This window comes from Ambystoma mexicanum, chromosome 5q (assembly GCF_040938575.1).
Source record: "Ambystoma mexicanum isolate Mex_15411 chromosome 5q, UKY_AmexF1_1, whole genome shotgun sequence".
NCBI classification, from domain to species: domain Eukaryota; kingdom Metazoa; phylum Chordata; class Amphibia; order Caudata; family Ambystomatidae; genus Ambystoma; species Ambystoma mexicanum.
The window spans coordinates 993,858,080-993,881,904 of NC_090933.1; the positions used below are offsets into that span (position 1 = coordinate 993,858,080).

The following is a 23,825-nucleotide window of genomic DNA, read 5'->3' on the forward strand; positions in this document are numbered from 1 at the left end:
GAACACACTATGGGATTTACCTCTGCTAGTTGGACATCACAAATGTGGTCAATGTGTGGCATGCCCTTTGACCCTACAAAAGAAATTTTTCGAACATGCACAAGTTAAATGGACAATGAAAGATTTTACAAACTGCAACAAGAAGGGTGTCATATATGTAATACAATGCCCTTGCAAACTCCTCTACATAGGAAAAACCACACGTGCCATCAAAATGCGCATCTCTGAACATCGTTCCTGTATCAGGAACAAGGTAGCAGACAAGCCCCTAGTAGAGCATTTTATCAGTAAGAACCATAGTGATACTGATCTAAGATGGTTTGTCCTCCAAAAAGTGAAACCAGCAAAGCGTGGGGGGGATCTGAACAAAACGCTGACCCAATTAGAACAACGGTGGGTCCACAGACTTAACTCCGTTCAGGCTGGTCTAAATGTGTCAGTTGAATGGAAGTCTTTCCTGTAATGACATGTGCCCAATGATTGAGTATGAGCTATGAACTTCTTAACACTATGATCGTTTTTCATTTCATGAAATGCAGAAGTCAGTAGACATTATGACACTGTGTGTTTTTTTTTTGGTCAATGTATGAAATCACCTACATGAAAAACTATACTTTCTTTGTTAATTCCAAATGTTTTCTGTCATTATGAAACTATGTATTACGTTTCCAGGCGCCACGCCCGAATTCTCACCCTCTCGGGCTGTTAGTAATACAATACAAACTGTCCACCTACTTAATTATGGTTTTTCTCTGCTGAGATTCCTGAGACACATAAACATTTTGTGATCCATGCCACAACATATTGAAATGAAGTATTTTCGGTAATCACAACCTCATGGGGCCATTAGCTATGTTGTCTCAGAGTATAAAAAACCAATGCCACCCCGCAATGCTTACGGTTGCAATGACAACTGTTTTTCAACAATATTGTCTAAATTAACTTTTTAGACACGCGTTGACACTAATCAGACCCATAATTGATTGAGCTTTTTTTGTGCCCCCCGGATGGAGCAGAATCCATCATTTTGTTTCTCACTCGATCCTAGGGCCATTCCAAGATGGCCGACATATAAATACCTACGAGGACCTAGCAACAGCATTACCAACGCTTTGCAGTCAGGCCCCTGCAGTCTCAACTGTGACACAGCAGCCTGAGGAGCTCCAGCTCGTACTTTTTTGGCAGACAGGCTGCCCATGCTGCAACCCTCACAGGTACTTTAAAATAAACCCTGCACTTACTGCTATATATATGAGGCAGTTGTTACTAGGTAACCACACTCACCTTGAGCCATATATATTTTTTAGCTGTGCAAGCCGTGTCTGTTTTCCACTGATACCACCCTGGATCAGCATTTTTTGACCTCCAGCGAGAGGTAAGACTTTTTTCCCTGCATATAATAAAAAACTTTTTTTCATGCCTTTTTAAACGGGGACATGTTTAGCTTCAACCTCCCTTTGCTTCTCTCCTTCTCTGTTATTTGCAACAGGACCATACAGAGACCAGTCCATGCGGCTAGCAGATCTCAAATTTAGAGCCTTTGAAATCTATTAACCAATAGGTAAGCTATGTGCTTTCTGATTTTACATCAACCACACGTGATTCACTCAAACTAAATAATTTTGGCTCAGACACCCCCCTGACTGTAGTCTCCTTCCCCTGCAGCACAGACGTCAATCTACACAGAACTACGTCCTGATGAAGGCCGTGTTAAAGATGAGGCACACCTAGCCCACCTAGGAACTGCTGAAACACCTGGTGTAGATGCACTACTCCCCCCAAAACTACAGCACATTAATGCTGTTTACGCAAGAAAAATAATTTTGTGTACCCACCATTGTTCTATGTGTTTTCCACAAATGTTGACTTGAATATGTGCACTGCAATATGTGAATTTCTTGGCAAATCCTAATAGGAGTCGGGTTTGTTACACACACACAATTTGGAGATTGTCCCAAAAAATGTTTTTTTGGCACTGTGTGTTGTAAATATCTTTCTGTTTTTTTGTCTGATTGTTCTGTTTTAGCAAACCATTTTGATGTCTTAATTTCTCTAAATGTTGGATTTATGTCTTTTTGCACACAACTTTAATATAAAAAAATGAGATTTATCTCTATAACATACTATTGAAGAGTGATTCCTTCCTTAGCAATGCAGAGTTTGATAATACATGTGGAGGTGTTGTTCTGAGCCTAGCATCCTTGGACCTATTCATTTGTATCTTTTGTTATCCTTAAAAACAGGACAGTAAAAAAACAGCGGCCCTCATCCTAGTGGATCTAGCTGCAGCCTACAACTCGGTGGGCCACAGCCTGTTCCTAAAATGATTACAGTCATACATGGTCAACAAATATACTGTTTTCAAATAGCTGTCTTCATTCATCAAAGGAAGATGTCCTGAAGTCAAAGTTGGCAAATTCATGTCCATTGATACACCTCTAGAGATAGGAACACTACAGACATCCAACCTGTTTGTTCAACAGGTACATTAAGCCTTTGGCAGAGCTATTGACTCACACAAGTACCTTACGACTATACACAGATTACGTCCAAAATGCCTTGTACATAGATTGCAGCTAGATTTACCATCAATGTAACACAGTGTCCCAACACCATCCACGAATGGATGACCTTAAACAAAATCCACTTAATTGCTAGAGCTTGGGTAATGTGATCTCTTCCTATAAATTGAATCCTACTGGAGAGGACTGGAAGGTTTTTTTTGTTCTGTATACCTTTTGATTGACCTCCTTCATGTGCAATCAGCCAACCCCCCATGAACAAGTAAAAACATAGGCATGATACTGGAATATAATCTATAATTCACAACACAAACAAATAATATATCACGTAATTCCCACTTCCAACTACACATGCTCATGAAGATCACACCACTACTTGAGAAGAACCACAAAGTTTAGTTAAGCACTGCCCTAATATTCTTTATTTTAGACTACTGCAGTCAATAAAGCTAATGTTAATCAACTTCAACTGCTGCACCAAACTATAGCTCGCTGATAATATAGACTCAAACTATTGGATCCGGTCTTTTCTGCTCTCCAGTCGCTCAAATGGTGATCTATAGAGGGCTGTTCTATAATAGTCTTCATGATATTGTTATATAAAGTATATCGCCACATGAAAAGGATGAGCACAATTTTCGAGTGTATAATGCAGACTAAATAGTGAGTAACAGGTTCATCCCGGTAAACTCCTCCCTCCACTAAGAAATGAAAGATTGCTTCTTTCAAACCCTAATGTGAAATCTAATGTGAATGGTGACGTCCAAAGGGAGAGAATCAAATTGCACAACCACAATGTGGGTACGGGTTGTTTGAAATTAGGGTATTAGTGCGAATCTGAGAAAATCATGCTAAGAGTGATGTGTGGTAGAGTATGGAGAATGGATGTTTAATGGGGTAGCTACATGTGTGCCATTTCCGTCAGTATTTAGGTTAATCCGTTTTGGATTTCTAATTTGGTTCACAATAAACCTTCATACCGAGTAAAAGCTATCGTATGGATAAATAAGGTATACAAGGATGTAGAAGTATTACATTTCATGATGCTCTTTGTATTCTTTTTCCAGGCTCTATTTCATTCTATCAAATGGCTTTGCTCCCAAATGCAAACTCCTACTACTGGTCTTCTATCTATGGGAATTACCCTCCAAGCTTTGCCTACTTAGCAGTGTTCTCAGAATTTCAGGTAATAAAACAAGCTGCCATTTTGGAATGGTATGTTGGGGATGTGTTCATTAATGGTGTCTTCTATCCCAATGTGCTGGACCCAGCCGACCTAGAGATGTGGAGCAGTCAGATCCTGGTCAAAGTTTCAGGAGAAGTGCAGGGGACAGGGTAAATTCTTTGATCGCAACGAGATGCTGGATTGGTACTTGACCATTGGATCATGTGTGTGTCTGTAATGGATTTGTCATTAAATAGATCTGAGGAAATAGAAGGGGGTCAGAGTTGGGTGACATTATTTAAATGGGTGATGCTTAATCAGAGCAGTTTAACCACCCAACAAATATGTCAATGTGTAGATTCAGCTAAAATGTTGGCAATCCCATAATAATGGCAAAAGCAAAAAAACAAACACTCCAGTACTCTGGAAGGACAGCAGGTGTTTTTTGTTTGTTTGAATCCAGTTTAATTTCTCAAAGGCTATATATTATCAAAAGTATGCATTCAACATAATATCTTTAGAGTGGAAACCTTTAACTTGAAATACAGCACACTCTTTCTAATCAGCGATGCATTAACGGTATGTTGGTCATTGTGAATGATGCTTGTGCAAAAATAAAACAATGTAGAATAGAATGTAGCATAGCTTATTTGCAACAACCAGGAATGTATTTAAATATCTTTTATCGCTTCACAACAGCACACATTTTGTGCGGGCCGAACATAGAGATTAGTTTAACATCGCCAAGCCATTACTATCAGGCCACTTATCTCCATCATGTATATCACAGAAAGGTTCTACATCACAACAAATATCTTTACTCATCATTCTTGGGGTATCAAATCATTCTTGCCGTATTAAATGCTTATTTATGTCTCTGATCCTCTGAACGCTATAAGCAATATAGCAGTGTTGTGCATATAGGAATATTTACAGTGGTCAGAAAAATGTCAATTTTGTAGTGATACTACTATCTATTGCAGATTACATATCTTTGAAATGTCCAGCATTCATGCTGGGACCTAAGACAATTTTGCATAATATTTCCATGGTGGTTTGGCGGAATAACCATCTAGGGACAGTGGAATAGCCCAAGCTTTCATATTGTAATTAACATAAAATGATGTGGGTAATTCTGTATCTGAAAGGAAGGTCTGCTAACCAGAAGCCCCTTTGATAAATGCCCATGACAAAATCTTTATACGGATGTGCCTTCGCTCTAACCACTCTCAGTACATCTACAGCACCAGTTCTGCAGTGACACACAGCAGGTTCAACGGTCACATATGCATTCCTATTTACTTCTGGAAATAAAATTCCTGCAGGCAGAGGTGGCTTTTAAATCTTCTGCAACTCTGATCTAAACTATATTAATTGTATGCTTCAGTCAGTCTGGTGCCACGTAATCTTTAAATATAAACTAGGTCCTAGTGACTACTGAGAGTACACAATTATACAGCCACCGCAATGTGGCATCACACTAGTGTCAGCTCTGTGAGCAGGACCCAGCTATAAAAGGACTGATTTATACTAATGTCTGACCTGACTGTCTTCACTACTGCTATGTGGTACACTAGCTATGATGCTGCCTCTTTGATTCTCCTGCACAAAGATTGACATCTTCCTTCAGGGCATTGGACCCTTCTTCAGCAGGTCTCATGGAAACTGGTGCTTTAAAAGGGTCCATGTAATAATGTCGCCACAAAAATCTCGGCATGCAAAAATATTGCCCGAAAATGGCCGTTTTTTGTGGCGACATTATTGCATGAAAAAAATTTTTTGCCCCTGTCCCCATGTATATGGTCACCCATATAATATCGCCGCAACCTTTTCCCAGCAATATTATTTACGGCGACCATATGTACGGGGATAATATTACCTGATACCTTTAAAAGGCAGAACTTACATTATAAAGCCACTCTCACACCAAGAGGCTGACTATTGGAGTTTCTTTGAAGTGAGCAGACATGGGAAAGGGAGGAGTTAGAGTAGCCAGAAGATAGAGGTGGACTGCAAGAAAGGTCCCGCCATCCTGGTTTCTGTTAAGACTCTTTTACTTTTCCTGTCATTTCTATTTCCTGAAGGCAAGGTAGTGTGGTTGTGATGTCATAAGGTAAAAGGCACTTTTTAAACACCCTGGACTGGACCCCTTACAGCAAGCTTGCTTTAAACCAATACCCTGTGACATTTTGCCTTTGAAAAAGACGGGCACTTCCTTAATCTTTGATTTATCCTTGAACCATCGAGTGACGTAGAACGATACACTTTTGGACCTCTGTTGGCCGTGTATTCCATTGCGAAGACCACTCACTGCCAGTGAGGAGAAGACAGAATGCAACCAAGGCAGAGGTTAGCTCTGTCTGCTAACCATCCCCAGGGAACAGTGGGATGAAACCACTGTGGATCAAGGCCTCTCTACTAGCTGCACTGGAACCAGTATCCTGTTCACTCGAGGTGAGGTTCCCCCAAAGGTGTCAAGCAAGCTCTCAGGAGTAGGAGTGAAGAGATTGGTACTCTCAGCAGCCACAGAACCAAGGAATGGGCCCCATGCATGCCCTGTATCTCTAGACTGCATCAACACCAGTTTGGGCACCTTTACACTGTCCAAGGTGCTGAACTGGAACAGCCGGTGTCCTATCCGACTTCAACACTTGGCTGCCTCAGCATCTCCATGCTCTCTCACCGAAGCAATGCTGTCTCTGCATCTAAGACCCACTGAGACTTCTCGCATTCCAACTTGACACCACCACCTGGTTACCATCTTTTTCGAACTTTAGGCCGGCACTGCTTCAATATCCGATTCTGTGTTGAGCCAGCCGGGCCTGCTTGCCAACCGGAGCCAGTATCTGCTTGTCTGCAACGAAAGCCACAAAGACTTTCAGTGCCACTGACCTAACATCGCCTGCCATCCCCAGTGTCTTCGATTCACAAACTGACGCAGCTGCCAAATGACACTGCATCGATGGCCTTGGTGCTGCTGCTCGCTCACTCAACACTGACCTGAGCCAACTGTGCACAGACTCCCAGTTCAACAGCAAAAAGCCTGGCTCAACACTGGTGAGCCACAAAAACAAGAATAAAGTACTGTGATGATACTCTGCTACCCTGGTACACTTTTGGATCTATAGTGAAATTTTAAGACCATCCTTCACTAGCTTATTCTTCCAAGAGCATTGAACATTGACATTGTCACCCAATCTGATTGCCTAAACATCCCTGCTCATCTACCCAGAGGGCCCTTTCTCAAATGTCTGCATTCTCCCTGTTTCCTTTACAGCGGTGGGTGTCTCCTTTTAATGTTTTTTAGTTTGTTGATTGCATTTTATTGTTTAATTAAAAGTCTTTATTGTTATAGAATCTTGATTGGACAGTCTCTTACTTTGGAACCATTGGACATAAATTGTTGTTTTGGATAATGTTATCAGCTTACACCCCTCTTGAAGATAGAGCCTGTCCACAGCCCAAGTTATCACAATCAGCAAAGGAGACAACTTTCACGCTTTGTTTTACCTTTCTGATTGGGATCACTGCTGGTTAGTAGTAGTGTGGGGCTTTGTGGGCGGTTTAACCACTTCTTATCCCAGTACGCCTACAGAGCAGTCATCATTTCATCACACCTGGTGCTACCTATTTTTGTGGTGCTGAGAGGATAACCTTGAGGCCAATACCAGAAATGATGGTGCCATGGTACAAGTGGTGCGACCTGACCCGTGCCCAACAACTCTTTTGATGGTGCCATAAGTTGAGAGATTTCAAAACACGCTTTGAGGTGAGGGTCTGCAATGGTTACACAAGTTTAAATGTAATTACTTATTTTTTAGTTCAATTGGTTTTTCTGATGCCTGCCAGGGTCTGACCTATAAGGTCCGGTGTTCCAGAGAGCTCAGACTCTTCATGTCTTACTTGAAGGCATATATATTCCCTCTGCAAAGTTTCAGGATACTTATCTCAGTGGTTACTGCTAAGATGCAGGGGAGGAATAGCTTATTATGGTGTGCAGCGTTGGAAAAGCATTCTCTAGTCCTGGCCCTATGCACTTTTGAATAGAAAACACGGTCTCAATAAGTGTACGTCACCGTGAGGAACTGACCTAGACATGCCTGATGTCAGCTCCGCAAGCTTGACCTCCTCACCTGGTCCGTTTGTTGAACATTTGCAATACATGACTCCGCGTTAGGATCACCACTGAGTGGAAATGTTTTGCTTTCAAGTGGGCCAATTACTGGAAATCTGATGTTCACCCACAGTGGGCGCTGAGAGGTTGTAAGAATCCCATTCTTCACAGTAGCCACGGTTAGACACAAGATGACACCCTTGCCTGCACGCACATTGAAGGGAGTAGTTTTTGGTGGGCAGTGCGGCTCAGAGCTTAATGGCCTAACCAGGGGTCTCACCCGGTCACATTTCTCTTGTGTGTCTTCCTATGGAGCACTGGGGCAGGGACTGAGGCAGATGTGATTGTCCAGACCAGGTTCATTGTCTGTCTCCTAATGAGCATTATGCCAGTGGTGCTTTATTGTCTTCTGGACATTATCAGTCCTGGTACACAGACTGTACTGAACGCCCCTTTGCAACATCAAATGCGACAACCTGCTCTCACAGCGGTGCAGATCTCACCAACCAGGAGAGCTCACCTCCTCATCCGTGCCCTCATGTCCTGGGGCTCTTTGCTTCAGTAGAACTGCTAGATGTGTTTTTAACCACAAATTACTAGAGCTAGGGGATTTTCAACTAGCACGTGGAGTCCCTAATTTTCCTTGAATAAGTCACAGAACGCACTTATTTGATGCTAACCACACATGAATAGCATTCCCTGTATCTCACAATGGCCAAAGAGTGATCTTTTACTAATTGGATTGACTCTGCACCCTTTGGCGAACTGTCTGATGCTTTGATTTCTGATTTAGATCTTGAATGTGGTCATGCTTGTCAAATTGTCCACATCTTCTAAAGGGAATGGTGGTGCTTTTGGTATCTCGTGCATGCCTAAGAGAAAGGAATGGAGGAATGGAAAAGAATGGAGTGTGCAGTGGCTGCTCAGATACACAGCAATGTTAATCAATTTTTGGGGGTATGTAGCATCCCTCTGGGGACCACCTCATAACCGTAGGCTGAATATGTAATTTTTTATTTTTTATTTTATTTGCATATATGTGGCCATTATAAAAGGCCTTGTACACAATCCATCAATACAATTCAATGTATAAAATAATACATCCATACATGTAAATACACAATATGTCAATCATCAAACCATAACAAATTCTCTACAAAGAAATGATTATACAACGATTTCAAATATTATGAAAATCATTCAATAACATAAAAAAAATTCTATACCAAAAAATTATTATACAGAGTTTCAGTTATCTTAAAGATCCCTAAGTTTCTTGAATATTATTTCACAAAATAGAACCACATAGTACATTACATTTAAATTATCTCTATTTAAGAATCAAGACCATAACAATTGTAGATCAAAACAGGCAATTTCATTATTAAAACCTCTTTAAAAACTGCCGCCTTAAATAGCTAAGACTGCTACATTCCATCACTAAGTGCTGTGTGGTTTCTAATTCTAATTCTCTACATAGACAACAGTATCATTCCCCACATGGTATGCAAACCTGCCCGTCCAAAACCTCCAAGAAGGCATAACGTTAAATGTAACTGCCAAATATTTTCCAATGCTATAGCAATGTGGATATGATTTAAAATATCTCAGAGAAGAGCAACAGTTAATAATATATGCCAAGAACTCACTACTGTTAGACTTCATAGCTAGTGATACAATGCTACGGTCATATTCCAACATTCTCACGGAGTTTCTCATCAGTTTCTTACTTACTAAGTCTAGTTGTTCTACGGCTGCCTCAATAGTTCTCAAAGAATTATGTCTCAATGAAGCATCTAATAGTTTGTAAACTGCATTAAGGTCCCTACTTGAGCTTCAATGATCTTTTACCACATTAGCACCCTGGGCGGGTGAGCCAGCAAATCAGGTGGCTAGGAATGTGGGCTGGAACCACCAGTACAAGCCCGCGTTCCAAGCTGCCTACAGCCGGCTCTCCCTGCCACCATCTTCCCCCACCCTCCGTCCCTGTTTTTCTTTTTCTTTATCAACCCCCCACCCTTGCACTAGCCGGCTGCGGAGGCCCTTGCTGGCACAGCTTCCTCTCACACGGCCACCATGGAAAGGGAAAAGGGGCTTCGTATGGGGCTCTGTATTTTGCTTCCTACAATGGTATGTGCGCAGCGTCTCACTGTAGAAAGGAAAATCCTTATTTTGTTTAGCAACCCGGGTTGCTGCTTTGGTAAACCGGGGTGCTAATGGCCTTATGTACCCGTTCCACAGGCAACACTGAGGGGTAACAGCCCTGGGCCCACATTATTGGTCCTCGCTTTGCTCTGGCCATTAACTAGGGCCAAGGGCCATTATCCCCCGATATTGCCCGTGGAACGGGTACATAATGCCACAATAATATTCTATTTTTGGCAAAGCACTGTTTTGCAATCAAAAAGGTTACATTCTAACAGTATTTATTCAACCGTCAAGGTCGAGTATGTTCGTATAAGTTTCGTTTAAGATTTTGGCTTCCAGTTTGTTCAAACATGACTGGTATTTACTGCCCCATATTTCTCCACCATATACCATAATAGATATAACTTTTGTTTTATATAGGGTCATGATAGTCTGTATACTGTGTCCACCATATGTTCCAGCAAATGCCCTTATTCCTCCAGCTATCTTAGTAGCCTCCATTATAACCATGTCACGTTGACGATCCCATTTTAACCTATCACTGATAATCACACCGAGCTTCTTTAACAATTTCTACCTCTTGTTTTTCAAGTAACAATTTAAACCTTTTCAAGCACTTTTGCAACAGGGTTGAAGATCATGGTTTTTGTTTTTGTTATATTGATCTTCAGCCCATCCTCATTTGAATAAGTTGCCAACCTATTCAATTTCAGGGGTGTAGTCAAGAAGTAGCAGATCGTCTTCATGACCCAACCATGTTATCAATAAATTACCATATTTTACAGGACATGTTCCAGGGATGTCCAAAGCCTCTTGAAGGTCAGATAAGTAAAGGTTAAACAAGCAGGTTGCAAGTATGCAGCCCTGCTTAACTCCCCTTGTAGTCTTAATCCAATGTGTAACCTTACCTGCCCGATTCAGGCCGACTCGCACACGTATATTAGAATACAATGCCTGAATCATATTAAGGAGACCATTTGGAATACACTTATCAGCCAGTGTTTTCCAAAATCTAGTTCTTATGTCAGTGTCAGATTCTGCTGAATAATCGATGTATGCTGCATAAACCGGAAGACCAAGCCTGTACCAAGAATATTCAATAATACTGAGCAAAAATAAATTGCCAGGTACACCAATACCCTTCTGAAATCCGGTTTGATTATAAGGCATTGTGTCCACTGGATCACTCCAAGCAGTTAGCTCTTCAAGAAGAATAAGAGCAAACATTTCTGAAGGAATACTTAACATTGCTAGCATCCTATAATTTGAGGGGTCTATCCTTTGCCTCATTTTATAAACTGGTAAAATGATGCTGTCAAGCCAGGAGGCCGTTACTATCCCGTCTCACTAATAGCCTTGAACACCTGTAGAAGTACTTTAGCCCATGATAAAGGATCTAATTTTAAGAGGGCATTACATGTCCCATCAGGCCCTACCGCCCTAGAAGCATTCAGTTTATTTAGTTTATCATTTATAATGCACGCTAGGCCCAGGGGCATCACAGCGCAGAAGTACAGATGGAAGCTCAGGATTGACCTGTACAGGAAAAAACAAGGTCAATGAAGCCTTAAATTACATATCGACAGGTATGGTATGGTATGTTATGATACTGTAAATAGGCCGAACACGATGAGGGTTAACATTTTGTGTTTTCAGAGAAATGCAGAATTGTAAGGTGCTTGCAGAATGACCAGTAAGACTGTTCAAGTCTTCGCGCTGATGGAAGGTTGTTCCAGTTCTTGGCGGCGATGACTGGGAAGCTCCTCCAGCTCCTTGGAGGCGGAAAATTGGGGCGTTGAGACGAATCGTATGGGCAGAGCGAGTAATCTTGGTGTTATAGGCTTTTGAAAATGTAGAGGTGAGGTATCTTGGAGCAGAGTTGGACAGACATTTGTGGGTTATGGCTAGAGTTTTAAAGCGGATGCGCTCTTTGATGGGCAGCCAGTGAGTATTTCTTCTGGCCAGCGAGCTATGCTCTTTTTTTTTTTTGCAATGTTCAAGGCTGCTCTTAGGGCATTGTTTTGTATGATCTGTAGTTTATTTAGGTTTCCAGATGAGGTGCTTGCGAAAAGGGCGTTGCAGTAGTCCAGTCCCGAACCAATCAGTGGCCTAGCGATGGTGGGGTAACTTTCTCCCGAAAGGAAAGGGCAAAACGCACAGATACGTTTACAGAAGTAGCCTGCAGAGGAAGCGATAGCATTGACTTGTCTTGATAGTGAGAGTGTAGAGTCTAGGTACACCCCGGGAGTTTTGACATGACTGGCTACTTGGATGATGCTGCCATCGATTTCGAAGGATCTGGATGCTGGATCTAGTTTATTAAGGAGGGTCCGAGACCCAACTATGAGCATCTCTGTTTTATCGTCGTTAAGGTAGAGCATGTGTGCTGCCATCCAAGTTTGAATGATTTGGTATACTTGTTTCATGGAGGCCAAGTCTGTGGCATAATCGCCTTTCAGGGGTAGGAGGAGCTGCGTGTCATCCGCATAGTTAGTGTATGAGATGCCTTGGGCATCAAGAAGGTCGAACAATGGTTTTGTAAAGATATTGTACAAGGTAAGTGATATGCATGACCCTTGAGGAACACCACAGGTGACAGGGATCAGTGGGGCTGAGGTGGTGGTAGAGAAGACTCATTGTTCTGTTTGATAAGAAAGAAGTGATCCATGATGTTGCTTCGGCAGAGAATTGGGCTGAGGTCACAAGATGCTTGCGCAATATTTGGTGGTCCACTAAATTTCAGGCAGCTGACAGATCTAGCAGTAGGAGGAGGGCAAGTTTGCCATCGTCTTTAGCTTCATCAAGTAGTTTTTTTAGGCCTAGTAGGGCTGTTTCAGTCCCGTGGCCTAGTCTGAAGCCGGATTGTCAAAGGCCTAGTAGGTTGTTGGATTCCAGGTGAAGTTGGATCTGCAAGTATGCAGCTCTGCCCAGTATTTTCAGGAGGAATGGTACCGTGGTAATGGGGCAGTAGTTGGTTGGGATGTCGGGGTACAGTGTCATTTTTATAAGAACGGTAGCACCCAGGCGTCTTTTAGATTGGCTGGCACAATGCCTGTAGCGAAGGAGACAGTGATGAAGGAGGAAATTAATGGTGCTAGCACATCTGTGCAGTCTTTGACAACTGGAGCAGGGCAGATGTTTCCTTGACATCTAGATGGCTTGAGTCCCATCATTATTGTGTTGACATCGTTAACTGAGACAGGTTTAAACTGAAATAGAGCGGTATTGGGTTTAGGGGCTGGCAGTTCCGGGTCAGGAAGGTGATTGGTGGTGGGCAGTGTGTTTTTCTTTTGTTCGATTTTGCATTCAAGCATAGAGATCTTATCCATTAAGGAAGATTGGATGTTTAGGCACCAAGCAGTGTCTTTAGTACAGTTGGTGTTAGGTGGGTCTGGGGATTCAAGCACACAAAGTATTCTGAAGAGTTTTCTGGTGCTAGAGTTTGCTTTAACTATTTTAGCATTGTAGGTGGAACTTTTGGCTTCGAGGATAGCCATTTTATAGGCTTTGGTGGTGGAAGCGAAGTGGGTTTTGTTTAGATGGTTAGGGTTGTTTCTCCTTGTGGTTTACGCTTTGCGCTTTGCCTTACGGAGGATTTTAAGGTCTGGAGTAAACCATGTGGTGACATGGGCGCAGGGTTTGGCTTTCTGATCGGAGAGTGATGCGACTGCATTGATGGCAGTGGTCAAAGTTTGATTGTAGAGGTCGACTAGGATAGTAGGGTCACTAATATATGTGATTTGCTCTTGGAGTGGATTCAGGAAAGGTAGAATGCTTGCCTGTGTGATATTTCAAGAATTCCTAGTTTATATTGCGGACAGTGAGGGTGGTTTAGGGTGTTGTGACTGCACTGCATGGGTATTTGGAAGGTGATAATATTGTGATCTAACCAAGAGCAGGGTGTATTGGATCGGATAGAAGCGTTGCAGTTTAAGTCAGCAATCCAGTCTAGGATGCAGCCTTTGTTATGAGTAGGAAGCAAGATACTTTGTATGACTCCGGTTGTGTACAGGGTGTTAGCCATGGAGTGGGCATTGGGGTCGGTGATATCGTAGATGCCTAAGTTTAGCTCTCCGAGTATAAGGTTTTTGGAGGTTGGTTTGGAGTTGGCTGTGAAGATGGCGGAGATGTCATTGTCAAAGGAGAGTATGGGGCCAGGAGGGCGGTATATGAGGTGGATGGTGCAGTGGCTGTATGAGATAGGGTGAGTTTGATAGACAGTGGGCGCTCATTACGACCTTGCTGGTCTGGAAAAGAGGGTGCTGGTAAGCTTACCGGGAGAGTTGTTCCCGGACCGGCATATTACAGGTCTGCCTGCCAGAGCAGCCGTGCCCGACCAGTCTGACCCTGCCGGGCGTAGCGGCCATGGTAGATAGACCGGTCATGGAAGTACTGGCACCATTAGCAACGGTGCCGCTGCTTATATGTCCCCACACCCATAGAGACCTATAGGACTCTATGGGAATGGGGACTTACATTTTACTGGTGCCTGACCTTCAGGGCTGCCGGGGTTGTAATCTCCTAGTGGCACCGGGAAGTCAGGAGCCAGTAAATATTTACTGGTCTGGCGGCAACCGGCAGGGTTACCGCCAGACCCATAATAAGGCCCAATAGGTCTCCAGATTGTAGGTTGTGGGTGTTAGTGTCTCTGATGGTTAGCGAGTCTTTGGCAATGACAGCTAACCTACCTCCTCCTCCATCTAATCTATCTTTATGGAAGATGATGTCATTTTGGGGAAGAGCGAGGGAGAGAGCTGGCCTGAGGCTGTATGGAGCCAGGTTCCCGATGATAACCATTAATTTTCTAAGGGCAGACTACAAGACCATTTGCTATCTATCTGAGTACCTAAAGTATTGCTCTCCTCTAATTGCTGTCCTAATGTAGTAATAATATGCTGTTTCCAGGCTTCAAACACTACACCATTCACTAAAACCCAAGGAAGATTATTATTATTTATCGAACTCCAGAAACAAAATGTCATTATCTTACAATGAAGCTTTCACCATTCCCATCCACAATTCCTTTTTCTTATTCCTAGGATGGACCCTCAGCCACCTCTTATATTTTTTCTTCCTAGAGGAGATTGCGCTTACTAGATGTCTAGCACGTTCATGTTGCTCATGGTTTTTATAAAGACACACCAGTCAGTGCCTTCAGGTCCTTTCTTAATTATCTTTTTTCCTCCTGCACCATGGCACCATACTCTTGTCTCATATGCATGGGCTTAACCTTGAATGGGGCTGAGGCCCCCTCACACAATTTTGACCGAAACACCTTGGCTTGTACCATTAAGCAATTTTTCAAAATTCTTCAATGACATAATTCCTGCTTTGTCCATGCACCGCTTCTTCCATTTGCATTCAATACAAATGTAACTCTGGACTTACAGTTGATCTAGCCTTGTTTAAATTTCCTTGATTCCATATAATCCTGTTATGTCCATTATTCACCTGCATGTCACCACCAGGAACTACCTCTGCCTCTATTGTTGAATTAGATCTCACATCCTTCTACCCCTCCTTCACCCCCCTACCTCCCCTGCTCTCACGTTCCGAATTTGTCAAGACCGTTTTAGCATGGTTTGTTTTTATTTTGAACAAAAAAGGTAGCAGGCACCCCTCTCTCGAAAGAACACACCATGATAACCTGTTCATTAACCACTTTGAGAGTTTGCAGCCGTTTGCTTTTTATTTTGTACCTTTTTCATCTTCCCTTCCCACCCTCCTTGTCTTGATGCGCCTCGAAACACACTTTTTTGTTGTATAGTGCACATTACAAATAACCAATAAATAAATAAAAAATATGTAGGTCCCCCATGCGATAGCCATTTAATGCTAGACATTTTGCCCAAGACAGACCCTTTTGAGTGTATTCAGGAGTATGACAAGGAGCATTATTACCAAAATTCCCCAAATCTTCTACCACCAAGGGGATACTAGCATTGACGTCACCTCCTATTATGACCATCATGTGGTCATCGACTTAATCCAACATGGATTTAACTGAGTGTAGTATAGCATTATGCCAATTGGTACCTAGGGGGTCGTACACATTAATTACAAAAACTACCAACTGATCTCCCTTCACTGTTTAAATTTTATCTCCCAACACGAATTCAGTACTCAACAAATGTTTATGGTATAATCCAAGTATTATCAACAGAAATGTGTAGGCCACCCTTCGGCCTACCTTTAACCCCTTTTGTTGCATGCACGTTGATGGATTGCCTTCCATTAAACTCAAGCTCTTCCACCAGCCAAGTCGCCTGCAACAAAAGTATGGCAAAATAAAGACTCACTCGGCCCTTCTTGTAAGTGACTTCAATCCAGCAATCCAACTAAGTCAATGCTTAGGATGGGATGCCCAATGGAAGCCATTATTTATATATTTTATGTCAAAGTTCTTAAATCTGGATGATGAACCCTTATATAACGCCCCTCTCTTTGAATCCCCCTGACCTCACTGAGCCAAGAAGTAAGTTATTTTGCAAATTAAAAGATTTATTGGAAGAATTAAACAATATATATATTTATCACACTTTTATGAACAAAATAATATTGGAATAGCACACTCATGAATATGGACGGTGATCAGTACTGGGTAATATTACAATATCAACAACTCTTTAATCAGAAAGGAGTAGGAATAGGAAGGATAAGGTAGCAGAGAATACTTTTATGGTTCAAGGAAATGCAAGATAGGAAAGAATGCAGCACAGATATAAACTTGATATGAATTCAATCAAAAGACAATGGGCCTCATTACACGTTAGGCGGTATGGATTTAACGTTACCGGTAATGGAATACCGGTAACGTTAAATCCCCATGTGAATTACGACCCGACTCACCGCTATTAGTGGCACCGCTAAGTACGGTGCCACTAATAGCGGCCAGTCCGCGTGCGCGCGACCCACCATCCCGTAAATTACGCCATGCCGCTATTAGCACAGCATCACAAGGCGAGCGGACATGCCAATAGCGGCATGGTAAAGCCCCCAAAACCCCTTACCGCCATGGCGCAAATACCGGCATCGCGAACCACACGTTAAGAGAACTGAGCAGTGTTCCCACCTGCCACAGGTGGACACAATCAGCACAGGTGGAGGCAATGGAGACTGTGGCAACTCAAAAGGAGCACACCACACCCCTTCACACACCCCTTCCCACACCAAGATGGTTTCAATACTAGCAGCATTACATGGGCTGCAGGACATGATTGCAGCGCAGCTGCAACAACAACAGGCAGCACAAAGGAGACGCAGGGGGAGGAGGAGGAGGGCAAGACAGGCACAGCAAGCACCACCACGGCACCTAATCATACCACAGAGGCACCCACCAATCCCCAGGATCAAAGCCAGTCCATTTAACCTAACCCCTGAGCAGATACACACCCAGTACTGTCTGGACCGGGTTACCATCACCAGCATCTTGGACATGATACACGACGACATTGTGAGCCTCATAGACATCAGAACTGCCATCCCCCCTATACTCAAGGTGGTGACTGTGCTCCACTTCCTGGCCACAGGCACCTACCAGCATACAGTGGGCCAGATGCATGGCATCTCCCAACCAGTATTCTCATGCACGCTGAACCAGGTACTCGATGCCCTCCTGAAGCATGCACCTGAATACATATCCATGCCACGGACTGCCCAGGAGATTACAAACACCAAAGTTGGCTTCTATTCAATGGCAGGCATCCCAAGTTGCATCGGGGCCATCGACTGTACACATGTGGAATTGGTGGTCCCACATCGCAATGAAGTGGTCTACCGAAACAGAAAGCAATTCCACTCCATCAATGTCCAAATGGTATGTGACGCCAAGAAGATAATCACACATTGCTGTGCCCGATTTCCCGGATCAACCCATGATTCCATGGTCCTGCGGAACTGAACTATCCCACGCTACATGGAGCGACAAACCGCACAACGTTCGTGGCTACTTGGTGAGTAGCAGGGCAAGCACATGGCAGTGTGATTGGGGGGGAGAGATACATACTCCAACTGGGTGTGATTGGGGGGGAGAGATATATACTCCAACTGGGTGTGATTGGGGGGGAGAGATACATACTCCAACTGGGTGTGATGGGGGGGAGAGATACATACTCCAACTGGGTGTGATTGGGGGGGGAGAGATACATACTCCAACTGGGTGTGATTGGGGGGGAGATACATACTCCAACTGGGTGTGATTGGGGGGGATACATACTCCAACTGTGTGTGATTGGGGGGGAGATACATACTCCAACTGGGTGTGATTGGGGGGGGAGATACATACTCCAACTGGGTGTGATTGGGGGTGGGGGAGATACATACTCCAACTGGGTGTAGCTTGTCGCCTGTCTGAAAAATGCACATACAGATGTACGCCAATGTCCATCTGGGAAGGACGTAACGTACTTGAGATGAACCGACATGCAAGTGTGAGCTACACAACACAGGTGACATTTCAGGTCTAGTAACATCAAACATCCATCCACATACACATTGCACAACATTCCACGCCACAAAATACCCAGATTTCATACGTGCCATCAAGATAGTCATCCGGAATCAGTCCAGCACAACATCAATAATGCAATGTGCCCTATGATGCATGCAAAGGGATCAGCCCTAACCATAGACATAGCATTTCACCACGCACCTTTACCACCACTGAAGCGATGCCTCACTGCATGGCCACATCTATGTTGGAATGGCAGTACAACAACAGTGAGGAACCAAATCTGCCTGGGCCCAGGGACACCTAAGACCTCGCCTCACCCAGGACATGTCAATTACTGTTGGAGGCAATAATGGGGCATGTCTACTTGCAGGGTCAAGCTCACCCTTGCACATTGCTGTCACACGGATCATCTGCATGTGTGCTGTTGACTGTGTACTTGAATCACAATGCAATGTCAATTTGCGTGATATGAACAGGCCACTCTTGAGGTGAACAGTAACAGGACCCCATTCGTTCCCCCATACAGGTGATGCGGGCTATCCCCTGAAGAGCTGGCTCCTCACACCTGTACGGAACCCACAGAACAGGCACGAAGAGGAATACAATCGTGCACATACCCGTACCCGCATCGTGATCGAGCAGACTTTTGGCCTTTTGAAGTCACGGTTTAGGTGCATTAGCAGGTCTGGTGGCACTCTCCTGTATGACCATGAGAAGGTGGCCAAGATCACCATGGCATGTGTCATGCTGCACAATATGTGTATCATACGAAATGTGCCACTGCCCCCTGATGTTGAAATAGAAGCATCTGATGAGGATGATGATGGTGATGAGGACGGAGGTGAAGGGGATGCAGGTCTTGCAAGAGGGGATGGGCAGGAGGGACGTACTGTGAGACAGCATCTGATCAACCAAATATTCTGAGGAACATGTTTTGGTACTGTCACATGGATATGGGTAGTAATGCACTGGTGTATGTTTAGAAGCACGCAATGAACCCTGTCTCCAATAAAGTACACAAACACAGTGAAGATGTCCACACCTGTGTTTTGATCAGACACCAGTGTATTAAGTAACGGAAAGATGAAAAAGTGCATGTCCCCAAACATCCCACCACCCTTCCACCCACCCCCCACAACAGACCCATAACACCCTTCCACCCACCCCCCACAACAGACCCATAATACCCTTCCACCCACCCCCTACAACAGACCCATAATACCCTTCCACCCACCCCCCACAACAGACCCATAACACCCTTCCACCCACCCCCCACAATAGACCCATAGCACCCTTCCACCCACCCCCCACAACAGTTCCTCATGTGTCTGCCATGTTTGCGTTGGCCCATGCACGCAGAAGAATCGCCATTAACCCCCTATTGGCCATTTTCTGCAGCAGCATTTGGAGGATGGCCAGACATGCGCCTGGTGGTGCGTGTTGAGCGGTGGAGGGGGCTTGTCTGCATTGAACCCGCGGATGACGACGTGGCAGACTGTCCTGGTGGTGTGAAGTGGCGGTCCATTGTGTCAGCTATTCGAGTGAGGACCTCCCTAAGTCTGGCTATCTCCTCACACAGCCTGTCAGTACAGGCCTCCATCCTCTCACTGGAGTGCCTTGCAGTCTCCACAATATCCTCCCTGAGATGGGCAGCCTCCTCAACATGCTGGCCAACCAGCACAGTTAGTTCCTGTTGACGCTGCCGGATGGTGGCCAGCTCGAGGGCAGTGCTGGGTGATGGTGTAGTGGCTGCTGTGCCCTCAGATGCATCCATGACAGCAGGTGAAGCCACCATGGGGGGCATTATGGCTAGAATGTTGTCCTCACCAGTAGCATCAGACCCAGGTGTCTGGAATGGTGCTGGCTCAGGGGTTCTAGGGGGGCTTGGGGTGTGCATCTCCATTGTGCCAACTGTTGTGTCCTCAAGATCAGATAGGGGGGCAGTGGTGGCTGCCTCTCCTGCGGAGCTTGGCGCAGCTGATGGTGGGCCCTCGGTGGCTGGTATTGGTGGTTGTGGGTTCACCTCCGGTGGTGGGGCTGTAGTTAGTGGTGTGTCTACTTCTATCCTGGCAGTGGCACTCCTCCGATGCTTAACACTCATCAGGTGGAACCTTCCCCCCTTGCCCCTTGATGTCGTGGGGGTGTCCTCAGAGTCCTGTGCCCTTGGTCTCTTACTTGTAGGCGGTGCCTGGGATGTATATGCGGCATCCTCACCATCTGTATGTGAGCCTGTCAGGGACAAGAAGGGGGATGGCATTGGTTATGTTTCTATGTACTTCATGCAGAATACATCAATAATGCAGTTGTGGCCATTGGGACTTAATAGTTGTGGATGCAGGTGATGTGTCAGTTCAGTGCCTCATCCATGCATGGTTGTGTTTGGCACTTGTCTCTGGTGATGTGTGCCTGTGTGTGTGTTTGGGTCTGACACTGGCATGGGCAGGGATGGATGCATGTGTGGATGTGTGTCCATGCATGAGAGGATTCTGGGCTCACATTTGGGGGTAACAGTACATTCACATAGCATCCTGTCATGTGTACACTCGCCTCCATCCGAAGTGGTTCCCACGCCTTGCTCCATAGTGCCTACTCCCTCAATGGATTCCACTGTGATTAGGTTTCCACAGGTCTCCTCCCATTCCTTTAGTTTGATGGGTGAACCAGCTCCACCTACAGTGGCTATTCGGTGGTTTTCGGCAAGGATGCCCCTCACCCGCAGTCTGAGGTCGTCCCACCTTTTCCTGCACTCACGCACAGTGCGGGTGCTGGTGCCATACTGCACTGACTTTCACTGCAACTTCATCCCAGATGGCCTTTTTTTTTAGTAGTGTCGGCCGCCGCATGTCGTTGGCAAAGACAACCTCGGCATTGTCAGCCAGGGTCTGGGTCAGCATGTTCAACTCCTCTGATGTAAATCTTTCTTTGTGCTGCCTGTCAGTGCTTTTTTTAAATGCCTTGGGCATGTTGAAGGTGTCCCTGATGATTTGCAACTGCAACCTACTCCAAACCGGTCCAGGGGGCAGAGGATGGCAATGGATTGTGTTTTTAAAGATGGCCGCCGTGCTCTTTCCCGTTCCTGTGCGATGACGCAATTTCCGGTTCCGCAATTTAACAGTCACCGCTAATTGCGGTGACCGCTATTTGCATGCAGCATGAGGGAGGAGGTGCAATCTGCACTTTCGTCGAGGGCGGTAAGTGACTTTTTTGGGTCTTTAACGGCATAGCGGTTGGGTCTTTATGGGGCTATGCTCGTGTCCACGTACTCGTAATGGTACGCTATTAGCGCCCTCTTGCGAGGGCGGACATGTTAAAAGCGCCATGCCGGTAATTTGAGGTTTTTACCGCACAACGTGTAATGAGGCCCAATATGGTCACTTTTTCCCCTGTGACTACTCACTCCCACCCTATGCAATATGAAGAGATGGAGATGAGGGCACACAGGTTTCAGAATACACTCAGTAATGCAGTTCAATTCCAGCTCCCCCAGCAAGCTAGAGAAACGGGTATGATTTTAAGACAGGCAAAAATACTTTTGAGGGTGATTGCAGTGGATGTGAAAATATGCTAAAATGATTTTAATTCACTAAAGGATATTCAGGATAAGTGGTAGTTACTTTAGATTGGTTCAGGTCAACACTAGCAATGATTCATGAATGATTATCGGATTGAAAATGAAATTCAGCAATTGAGAACAAGGAGCAGCTATTTTGACAGAAAATGAAATTGAGCTAAATTGCAATTCGCTGCACTTTTTCCACGTGCGTAAATCGCGATTACGGTAAAACTATATTGAAATGTCGTTTTAGGTTTGTTGGAAAGCTGAGGATCTTAACTTTAAAATGACAGTTAAATTTAGCTTCTAGGGCATACGGTTCAAAAGATACAGACGTTTTTGTGGAGGTAGATTTACAGAAATAAAGTCGAGATTTCAGAATGACAGATGCGCCTTAGAGATTTACCAACAACAGGATGGACACAAAATTCTATAATGCAGTTCTGGATAGGTTGAAATGGATTGAATATGATTACGTTAGACTAAAAGATGACTATGTACAGTTCTAGACTAGATACTCACTCCTAGTTTTGGAATGGAATGGAAATGGGCCTTGTCACCGATCTGGTCAGGTTTGGACTTCACTCGCCACCGGACAGGTCTCAGGCACTGGTTCTGCGTTCAGCACTGCACGGTGGTCTGGTCTGGGCAGCCTCTTGGACTGGGTCTGACGGGTTCCGGATCAGCTCTGCTTTCTGGGTCTGGACCTCGGTTCTAGCCCAGGGTTCCTGGCTAGAATATAATAGCACAGCCCAGCTGTTGAGAATCAGGTTGCAAATGATTTTGAGGCCTGCTGAAGAGGATTCAGCTTGTGGATTAGGCCTCTCTGCTTTAAGTTCTAGAGCTTGGTTCTAGAGTCTGGTCTCTGGATCTATCTGGAGTCTCTGTCTGGATATTATCTGGATCTGGTCCGGCAGAGTGCTGCGCAGAAATCAGTCAAAGTAGAAAAATGAGTGTGTCCCATCTGTCCTGAGCAGTCTCTTTTTATGTGTTTTCAAAGTGGGTGTGGAGGCTGATTCTACATGCCCAACCCCCTAAGGATTTGATAGGTCAGAGAAATGTCTGGGTTCTGACTGGAGAAAGGACCAGCGTGTCATGAGATGTCATCATGATGCTGTGTTTATGGCTTAGCTGACATCCCTCCTCTCTGCTTTTACCTAGAAAAGAAATGTTTCATAACAACCATACTTCCCAGATACACAAGTTGTTCATAGTACATATACACATTGCAAATTACTTAAGGTACATTATGTTCCAACTCTGATTTTCCTAAGAGCTTTAGTTCAGAAATGACAACTTATTCGCAATTTTGGTAGGTTTACCAAGATTGGTTCTGCCCCAAATCTCACACAGACATACACAGCCTCTCTGAGCATATTACTGTAGGTTTTCATGTTTCTAGCATAAACACTGCAGCTACAATATGAATAAATCCCTAAGTTTGGTCTCAAAACATCCCATGGCGTCCAGCTTAGTCTTGAACTGTGAGTGAAATTGTCATTTTAAGAATCTCCAAGTTTGACATTTCTGTCAGCTTGGTAAACTTTATAAATTGCAATTTTATAAAACATATATTTGCTCTCAATTGAATTCACATCTCAGTCTGGTCCACCCCTAGAAGCTTGGTTCTGACTCAGAGGTCACATGGCCTGTTTCCTGCCCGCAGTTGTTTGACCAGTTACACCCAAATCAGCATATTCTATTGAGCTTAAAGAATCCATTGTCTCTTTTTCCTGCCAGCAGGGGAAATCTCCTCCCTCTTAATCAACATGACCATGCAATATCCTGCCTTCTGGTGTGGAGTCCCCAAGTGTGAAGGATTCTCATGAAAAGCAAGCCTTGTGAAGTCTGAACTGCATCAGGTTACTTCC

The 23,825-nt window shown here is 44.3% G+C and overlaps 1 protein-coding gene across 1 annotated transcript in view; it reads left to right on the top strand.

Moving 5' to 3' along the window:
• Positions 1–23,825, top strand: part of LOC138498338 (fibrocystin-L-like) — an 848,238-nt gene that overhangs the window by 479,968 nt on the left and 344,445 nt on the right. The window contains exon 19 of the mRNA XM_069622136.1: positions 3,590–3,708. Coding sequence (XP_069478237.1) covers positions 3,590–3,708 — 119 coding nt within the window. The remainder of the gene's footprint in view (positions 1–3,589; positions 3,709–23,825) is intronic.